This window comes from Trichechus manatus, unplaced genomic scaffold (genome assembly GCF_000243295.1).
Source record: "Trichechus manatus latirostris isolate Lorelei unplaced genomic scaffold, TriManLat1.0 scaffold00014, whole genome shotgun sequence".
In the NCBI taxonomy this organism is placed as follows: domain Eukaryota; kingdom Metazoa; phylum Chordata; class Mammalia; order Sirenia; family Trichechidae; genus Trichechus; species Trichechus manatus.
The window spans coordinates 19,955,738-19,965,474 of NW_004443950.1; the positions used below are offsets into that span (position 1 = coordinate 19,955,738).

The window sequence follows — 9,737 nt, forward strand, 5'->3', positions numbered from 1 at the left end:
GCTCCTTAGAAGTGAGGATGGCGAGACTTTGTCTCACATACTTAGGACACGCCATCAGAAAGGACCAGTCCCTGGAGAAGGTCATCATGCTTGGTAAAGCAGAGGGTCAGTGGAAAAGAGGAAGACCCTCAAGAAGATGGATTGACACAGTGGCTACAACAGTGGGCTCAAAGGTAGCAACGACTGTGATTATGGCGCAGCACTGGGCAGTGTGTTTGTTCTGTTGTGCAGAGGTTGCTATGAGTTCAAACTGATCTGATGGCACCTAACGACATGGCCAAGTAGGCTGTAAACCTTAATCCAGTAACGCAAGGAAGGTTTAATACTGTTGTTCAGTCACAAATATGGCCAGGTCATGGCTTAGCAAACAACCAACAATTGTTTCTAAGGCTGCTATGAGCAGACTGGCTCTTCCAGGCACCATGGCCTGACTAGAGGCTGTTAGAATATTAGTGTCTCTCCCACTATGGGGAATGATATTCTGGTTCTGCAAGGGGCCTGCACGGAGTATTTTCTTATTTTTATATTTGTTTGCTCTCCACCTAAAAGCATTTTTCAAGCCCGAAGAGAAGGGGGAGAGGGAGAGAAGGCAAAACTTTAGGAATGGCAGAAGGGGGAGTCATGGACAGCGAAACCTTCAGTCAGGCTCAGTTTCTCCCATCAGCGTGCCTGTGACCAGGTGGGGTTGGGGAGAAGACAGCGGTTGATCCAAGTTTTACAGAACTGGCGTAGTTCTTACAAATGGGCACCAGGAGGACCTTCTCCCTCTCTCCTTCCCAGATCCCTCCTCTTCCACATGGATTTCAAATTATCTTGCCTTGGAGTCATCAGTTGTAAAAGGCAGTCTGCACTTCCCCAGTTTTAAAATATTCTCATCGTTTTTACAAAAAGGATGAAAAGCAAGTTTGTCTCGAAAACTGGCTTGACCATTTTGTCAGCTGATTTTTTTAAAAGAGAATTTTGGTTTATTTCTCACCCATTTTACATCAGCTAAGAGACTGGACATTGTGTATATGGCATTCAACCCAAATGTTTTTCCCAGACACCTCAGTTATCTTTTATGGACTTAATATGTCCATCACAGAAAACCTTGTTCATGGTTCCCACTATTATACATCAGATTATCCTTGCATTTCCAATGCATTTTTTTCATCTTAATGTTGTTATTCACTGTAAGAAGATTCTCAGATTTTCGTTTTGAATTTTACACTATCAAAATAAAATTGATATCTGTTTCATTTACTGTGTTAAAAATGAAAGACTTTCTATAAAATAAGAGTTTTATTTAGATTCAAAGATTTGCATACCGGGAAGCGCCAAAATGAAAGTTCAAAATGGCGTCCTAAAGAGGTCGCATAAGCACACGTCTTTCATCAGAACTTTGTACAAGGTGGGGAAAGAGTACAGGGTACGTTTGATTGGTTGCCATTCAACATGCCCCGTAGGGCTCATTTATCAAGAATTACTATTGGCTGGGGCACTCAACCTTAGCCACAGTTTCCTACCTTGGAGTTGGTTCCTGCAACAATCTGTGTGGGCCGCGTCAGAATGTTTTGGTCAAGAGTGTAGTCATAGGTCACATAGTAAGAAACAGAAGCCGGGGCATAGGACAAAATGGAGTCAAGTTCAGACCTTTGCCGGCCATTTTCCTTATGCCAAGTGCCTCAGTTTTAGAGTGGTCTTTCACAGTTGCTTTATTTCTAGAGTTCTGCTTCGTCTGTGATTAAAAGCTACAGTGAGCTATGCTGCTAACCAAAGGGTCGGCAGTTCAAAGCCTCTAGCCGCTCCTTGAAAACCCTATGGGGCAATTCTACTCTGTCCTGTAGGGTCGCTGTGAGTGGACTCCACGGCAATGGTTTTGGTTTGGGTTTCGGTTTCCTGCTTTCTTCGTATTTCCGTGTGTGTCTCCGCCTAATCTTTTTTTCTTAGCCTTCCTGTAGAATTGTTTGAAGCAATTTATAATTAGGTTTTAAAATATTTACTCTGAGATGCTTTTTCTTTTAATAAATTGAACCCATTTTTATGTATTGTCATGGCTGATAACCAGTCCCACTTTCAATCATCTTAAGCTTTCTGCTTTCTATGCCTTGCTGCCATTTCCATTGTTTCCTATTCTTGGCTTTAGGGATTATGCTTTTGTTTATGACTGATTGGAAAAGTGACCTTCCTGCTGCTACTTCTATTAAGCACTTTGGCGTTAAAAAAACATTGAACAGTTATTTCTCGATTTTCACAAATAAAACGGCAACTATTGACTCCGTCCTCTCATTTTTCCCCCATTCTTCCCATAGCCACTTCCTGTTTATGACAATATAATGAGACTATTGAATCAAATTACTTTTATTAAAAAGGTTTTTTTGTAACAAAATAGGTTAAAGTTGGGATTTTCTTTTTTCTTTTTTTGCAGAGCTTTTTAACATTATTATATACTGAAAATACAAAAATACTGTTATTCAGTAATAGCTACTGAGGTGTACTTCCTATATTTTAACTGATTTCCACATTCACAATCAGGAGAGTTCTACTATACACTTCTACTTCAAAAGTTTTTAATCTTTCAGGCATCCATAGTACATCTGTGCATTTTTTTCAGAGGCTGGAATCTTCAGAGCCCATATATAAGTAAGAGTTATTTTTGTGACTCTCGCACAACTTCCCTCTCAACATATTATACTTGATTTTTAAACAGAATTGTACTTAATCATCAAAGCTAAAGACATAGCATGAAAATAATGACATTATTATTATGGGTTGTCTCAGTCTACTGTTCACCCTCTGCTATGTCACCCAATCCCAGCAGAGAGCCTAGGGAATTCATAAAGCAACCTTTCTAAGCACTGGACCAGTGCGAATACACTGGACAATTAGAAGAAGAATGATAGCAGAACATCTTATTTAAGCTTTTGTGATAATCAAAACAATACAGAAGTAGAAACTCTTGTGAAATTTATTCTCATTATGGTAAAAAGATCATCAATACTTTATAGTTGTGGTACACTAAGATTTAAGAAATAAAATAAGCAAGAGAGTTCAGTATATACATTTGCAATAAGAAAGAATGTGCTATAACTTTTACAGGCACAAATTTCCTTAAGTTTCAGGCAGCTTTAGTCAACCCTCATTCATTAGGACTACTTCAAATAGGCCAACTTCCAAAGAAGCAACACCCTACACACGGCTCTTAGCCACTACATAGGTCTTCGGATAAACGTGTTTATGCTTTGTCGGAACAGTCACATGGATACTATAAAGATGGCGATCATGCATCACTACTCGGTGAAATTTTTTGCCTTCCTTCATGATTTCTTCAATTTTTTTCTCAGTGGATAAACTATTTTCTAAGTAGTCTGAATCTTCCAAGTATAGTTCATCTCCTGAAAAATAATAAATTTTTAATTCCATAAAGCATTAATTTATAAAACATTCCAATATATTAGTGACACACAAATCAGTACTTCCTTTTATCTATTTCATGTGTTTGGAACTTAAATCGTTGTTAAATAACCTCCAATTTAATGAGCTTATAAATTTCTTTCTTGTATGTTTAATATTTTTCTCCCCTAATGTCCCACCCTCCCACCACCTGGTCAAGTATTTTCTTTGAGAACAGAAGCATTTGTGACTGGTGCGTTTTCATCAAGAACTGTACGTTTTACACTAGTTCATGACTCTCTTTATCCTATTCAATATTGATATCAATATTGGTCTTGATATCCATATACTTCTGGTATTTCAATGTGGGCTACTCTTTGATAATTTATGTTTAAATTAGAGAAATTATCATTTACACTTCAAAACTGCAGAATTTTCCCCGTGTAAGTTGAGTAATAAATCTTACCTCTATTCTGAGGAACTGAGAGAGGTACCCACGAAGTCAGACAGGCCACAAAGCCCTGCCCTAAACCACCACAGATGCTCCATTCCATGCTTATTTAACGACTGACCACCAACAAACTCTCCATAATTCAAATACATTGACAACTTACAGGTTCTCTTTAATTCAAAATTAAAATGTAAAAAAGTGAGATAACGTATGAGAAAGAACTTTGTAATGGTTCAGAAATACATTTACATAAATGCACGTGTGCCTGTGTGTATAAAGTGACATTATTCAGAATTCCTGGTTATAAAAAATACTATGACTATTTTCTAGACTTTCACCGTATTTAATTAATACCCTCTTTAAACACAAGCTGAAATTCATGTCTTTGTGCTGGGCAATATGGCTATACAGCTCAGCGCCTTAAATGTGAATATTAACAAAGGCCTTGATGCTTCACTAGCTTACCTGGTAAAAGCTGGAGTGCTCCATCTGCAGTTAATAACGTGATTGGCAGCCATCTTTCCCTCCCTTCTAATGCATGATCCAAACAAAATTTGTGCAAGTCTGAGAGAGAGGCGAAATTTGCTAGTCTTCTTATTTCGTAGAACTGTGGGGGTGCCAACCAAATTTCTTTTGATAGGAAACTTTCCGTTGCTTCTGACGGAGACAACCACTGTGGGAGACAAGGTAGGGCTTCCTGAGGCTTATTCCACAATGTGGAAATTTGAGATCGTGAGATCCAGTAGTTCAGACCTAACTGAAGAACATGCCTTTCTAGATCCCTCTGAAAACCATGAAAAGAGTCTATAAAGAAAACTGGGATGATCCCTTTAAGAAGTTGATTACTGGGACACCACTCCTGAGAACTGGTAAATAAACCAGGAGAGATCACCAAGAGTTGACCTAGGAAAATTGTCCAGCATAAGCGGCAGGAGATGCTGACAGGGCATTTCTGAGGAAAGAACAATTACCTAGGAGCTGTAAGACAATTTCCGGAGCTCACCTAAGGCCAGGAATTTTTTTAATTCCCTCGAACCACAATGGAGAGACCTTGTTGAGTATAAGAGGCATTCAGCAGATCCCAGAAGGGTCACAAGGTGGTTCTGGTTATTCCCAAAGGAAGACTCTGAAGGGTCAATTCATGACAGCAGCTTGAGAAGCTGGTGCCCATTTGTTGCTCCCGTAAAATGAGTGCTTGGGCTAAGGCCCTAGGGACGTAGTAGTGGGCAAGACAAAGTTCTCTCAGGTCTTATGGGGCCTTCAGCAACCAAAATGCAGTATGATATGTGCCACATGTTACAATGGGGTGAAGAATCAGATGCAATGGGGGCTTTTAGGAAGGTCAAGAGACATAGCTCAGTCTACAGACCTGGGAGAAAGAACTCTGCAGGGCATCAACCAGGCAGAATTTGCCCATTTATCTCAACTGGACTCCCTGCTGCAATGTGCTTTTCCCAAACTCTCCTCCCATAGATATTCAGGTAAAAAAGAGCTGAGTCAATGAACATGGAGTAATCCAAAAAGGTCTTTCCTTAATTGGTTTACTAAATATCCACTTACACTGGGGAAAACTGATGCCCAAGAAGGAAGTTGAAATTGAAGATTTCTGCCTTGGATGACTCTAGGCCAAGCTCGTAGGCTCAACTTTATAAACACTAGTCTATGCATGCATAAAGTGAAACCATGCGAGACTTGGAAAAAATGATTTCTGAGGAAAGAACAATTACCTAGGGGGTGTAAGACAGTTCCCAGAGCTCACCTAAGGCCAGGAATTTTTTTAATTCTCTCGAACCACCATGGAGAGACCCTGCTAAATATAAGACACATTCAGTAAATCCCAGAAGGGTCACAGGTTAGCAGTGCAGTGAATTAGCCCTCGAATAAAGGCTACTATAGGCCTACCCCAAAATACTTTAAAAACAAACCTCAAAAAGATCAAGTTAATTTGCAATTGTTCTTGTTGTTAGGTGTCATCGAGTTGATTTTGACTCATAGGTTTAAGCTTAACTGACTGCCAGGAAAAGTCTAACACTCCTTAAAGGAATACAACAAAATCCAACACTCAACAACACAGAATCACAAAATCCAACATCTGACCAAAAATTGTTAGACATATGACAAAGCAGGAAAATATGACCCATAACTAGGAGAAAAATCAGTCAATAGAAATAGACGCAAAAATGAAGGACATGGAATAGTAGAAAAGGGCATTACGAACACTGTTAAAAATATGTTCCCTATAGGGTCACTATGAGTTGGAATCAACTTGACAGCCATGGGTTTTTTTTGGTTATGCTCAAAGATGGAAACGGAAATATGAACAAGATGAAAGAAATAGAAAATATAAAAAGGAACTAAATGGAACTTGTAGAGATGAAAAATGTCTGAAATGAAAAATATATGGAATGGCATTTACAGTGGATTAAATACTACATAAGAAAAGAGAACCTAAAGACAAAGCAATAGAATCTAAAAAAAAGAAGCAGAGAGAGAAACAAGATTAAAAAAATAAAGCACCAGCGACCTGTAGGACACTAAGAAGTTGCTCAACATACGTGTAATTGGAGTCTCAGACAAACAGGGTAACAAGAAAAATATTTAAAGAAATAATGAACTAATCTTTTTGGTTTTCTTAAACCAATGAACATCATAATCAAATTGCTGAAAACCAATGATTAAGAGAAAATCTTCAAAGCGGCCATAGAAAAAATAACACATTAATATAAAGGAAAAAATGTAAGAATCATATAAGACTTCTCATCAGAAAATATGCAAACCAGAAGATAATAGAGCAACACCTTTAAGTAACAACTGTCAACCTTGAATTCTATTCAACAAAACTCTCTCAAAAATAAAGGCACAATAAAGTCTTTTCAGACAAAGAAAATGGAAAGGATTCGTTGCCAGAAGATCTGCACTACAAGAAATGTGAGAGGAAGCCTTTAGGCAGAAGGATACCAGATTTAGATCTACACAAAGAAATGGAAAGTACCCAAACTGGCAAATATGGAGGTAAACACAGAAGACTGATTTCACTCTCTTTAGAAGATTCGCTGTCTGAAGTAAAATCAATGAAGAGTATTAGGGGGTTTATAAATAAAAGTCAAATGTCTGACAAAAGTAGCATAAAGGACAGGAGGGAAGCAATGAAAGTATATCGTTCTAACACTTTACGAAACCAAAGATGTATATTACAAACCCAGAGCAATCCACCAGGTGCTCCTTGGAAACTCTATGGGGCAGTTCTACTCTGTCCTATAGGGTCACAATGAGTCGGAATCGACTCAATGGCAATGGGTCTGGTTTGGTTTGGGGTTTAGAGCAATCACAAAGAGATACAGTTAGTAACTCAATAACCAAACAACAACTAAACCCGTTGCCATCGAGTTGATTCTGACTCATAGCGACCCTGTAAGACAGTAGAACTGCCCCATCGGGTTTCCAAGGAGCGGCCGCTGGATTCAAATTGTTGACTTTCTGACTAGCAGCTGAGCTCTTAACCACTGGGCCACCAGAGCTTCCCTAGGGACTCTAGACAGATGCTAATTACAGTACCTACCTCATAAAGTAAAGAGCCTGGTTAAGAGCTCAGTTGGTAACAAAAGGTCGGGGGTTGGGACCCACAAGCCGCCCAGCGGGATAAAAGACCTGGCTATCTGCTCCCGTAAAGATTTACAGCCTAAGAAACCCTATGGGACAGTTCTGTTCTACCCAATAGGTCACTGTGAGTCGGAATCGACTCGACGGCATACAACCACCACCCCCTCATAAAGCTGCCATGGGGATTTAATGAGTTAATACATGTCAAGTGCTTGGGACAGAGCCTAGATCAGCGCTCTACCCAGCTAGGAGGCTCTGAATTTGGCCGCCCCCCTCAGGGGAACCGCGTGAGGAGACAGGGTCAAAGCCTTAATAGCTTTGGTTTTGACTGCCTGGGTCCCAACCCTAATCGGTCATTTACTGGCTATACAACCCTGGGGAAGTTAAACCACTCTGGGATCAGCCTTTCCGGGTCCTTATTCTCAAATTCCGGTTGTTCCCCACTTCCTGCCGTAAGGACGCCCTACCTGGTAGCCCACCATCTCGGCCATGTCCGGGCAGGCGGTCGGCGGCTTGCGCAGGCAGCACAGGAAGAAGGCTGTGTCAAAGCGACGGCCGCCGGGGCGCGTGAACGGCGTCAGCCAGGCGCTCCAGTCGTGCAGCGCCCAGATGTCGGGCGTGCAGTCCAGGTGTGCGCACAGGTGCAGGAAGTGGCGCGGGTCGCTGCGGACACGAGCGCGCCAAGCTTCCAGGTCGGGCGGCGGCGCGAGGGCGCAGCCGGGCTCGGGCGCGGGCCCTGAGTGCGGCTGGGCGCCGCGAGCCCGTAGCAGCAGCACACCCGCCTCCTCGAAGGCCTCGCGGATCGCACAGATGCGGAGGGCTACGTCATCCAGCAGCGCCGCGGGGTCGCTGTCGGCGGCGTCGGGCCGGTCGCCCGGCAGCACGGGGAAGGCGGCGCGCGAGGGCAACGCTGAGCTCAGGCCGAAGCGCGGCGGCCCGAGGTGGGGCGCGAAGAGACGCTGCCAGTCGGCGGAGCTATCGGCAGCATCCAGCACGCCGCCCGGGAAGACGTGCGCGTCGGGCAAGAAGCCCTGGCGCTGGGAGCGCTGCAGCAGCAGCAGCCGGAAGCCCGCGGCGGGCAACGACGGGGCGGCGGGGTCCGGGCGCCCCCAGCCCGCCGCCAGCACCACGGAGGCCGCCCGCCGCCAGCTGCTCGGTCCTGACCTTAGGGGGCCGCTCATGGCGGCGGGGCGGCGGCGCGGGGCTCCCCGGTACCGGGTTCTGGCGCGGCAGGAGCTCCTGGCGGCCTTCCTGGGCTTGAGGACCGAGACCGGTGTCTCTCAAGAGAGACGCCGGGCGAGGTGCACACTGGGTGCTCGGTGAACCCAGGCCGTTCGGCCTTTACTAGGGCCTGCCTACTGGAGGGGAGTGGCGCCTTCTGGAGGGGAGTGGCGGCCACTGGAGCAGACATCGCCTAGAGTGCTCTCGTGACTTTTTAGGTCATTCTCGCGGGACGATAGCTGTTACAGCCGCTGAGGAAGGGGTGTCACAGAGCTGTGGGCAGAGGGCGGTCGCGTCATACCTACTGAGGGCGCTGGGACTGAGAGCAGAAATGCCTAGGGACACACGTGACCTCCCGTTGTAAGAATAGGATGCAAATCCAGGCCTCATGACACCTACCCCACTAAAACTGGAAGCCTAGGACTTTTTTAAACCAAGGTCGACACGTGAGTGTGCTTCTTTTGGAGGAGGTAGGAGGAGCAAGGGGCAGGTGTCAGCCCTGTAGTTTCACATGAACCCTGCCAGTAGACCTGATGCCAAATTATAAATTTTCCACTGCACAGAGTGTTAAAGGGCCTCCTTTAATTTATGTGCGCAGAGTACTCTGCTTTGTGTTCTGTTAGGGCACGTGGGGAGCCACTTTAGGCATCTTAGGTTATTTGGTATGTTGCATTGTAATGGGGAATGTTTAATGCAGGCCTGGAGATGTGAATTTCTCTTGGCTCCACCTTTTTAGTGGCTGGAATGCTCTGACCTCCGAGCACAGCCTTTTGGAAGGAGCCTGTTTAAATCTGAGTCTTCTCTTTTACAAGCGGTCCCTGGGTGGTGCAAACAGTTCACACTGGACTAGTAACCTAAAGGTTGGCTGTTCAAACCTACCCAACTGTACTGCGGAGAAAAGGCCTGGTGATCTGATTCAGTAAAGATCACAGCCAAAAAACTATGGAGTAGTTTTACTCTGTAACACATGGGGTCGCCATAAGTCAGAATCAACCAGATGCAATGGTTTTTTGTTTTTTTTTTTTAAATCAGTTGTCAACAGTTTCTCCTACAACTGCTCTTATAATTGGTCCCCCATTCCTTATATTTTTGG

General features: G+C 43.7%; 1 protein-coding gene across 1 annotated transcript; it reads right to left on the bottom strand.

Moving 5' to 3' along the window:
- Nucleotides 1–2,933: 2,933 nt before the first annotated feature.
- NUDT19 (nudix hydrolase 19) lies at nt 2,934–9,523 on the bottom strand. The gene is made up of 3 exons (XM_004371616.2): nt 7,891–9,523; nt 4,289–4,496; nt 2,934–3,374 (listed from the first exon to the last, which is right to left on the bottom strand). Exons 1-3 carry the CDS (start codon nt 8,602–8,604, stop codon nt 3,169–3,171), a joined length of 1,128 nt encoding a protein of 375 aa, XP_004371673.1. The 5' UTR covers nt 8,605–9,523; the 3' UTR covers nt 2,934–3,168.
- Between the last annotated feature and the right edge of the window lie 214 nt (nt 9,524–9,737).

Bases quoted from the DNA above. Each gene is read 5' to 3' on its own strand.
- NUDT19 (XM_004371616.2), bottom strand. From the start codon at position 8,604: ATGAGCGGCCCCCTAAGGTCAGGACCGAGCAGCTGGCGGCGGGCGGCC. The intron at 4,497-7,890 runs GTAGGGCGTCCT...TGTCTCCCACAG, and splicing joins CCGAGATGGTGGGCTACCAG to TGGTTGTCTCCGTCAGAAGC. The intron at 3,375-4,288 runs GTAAGCTAGTGA...ATTATTTTTCAG, and splicing joins AGCACTCCAGCTTTTACCAG to GAGATGAACTATACTTGGAA.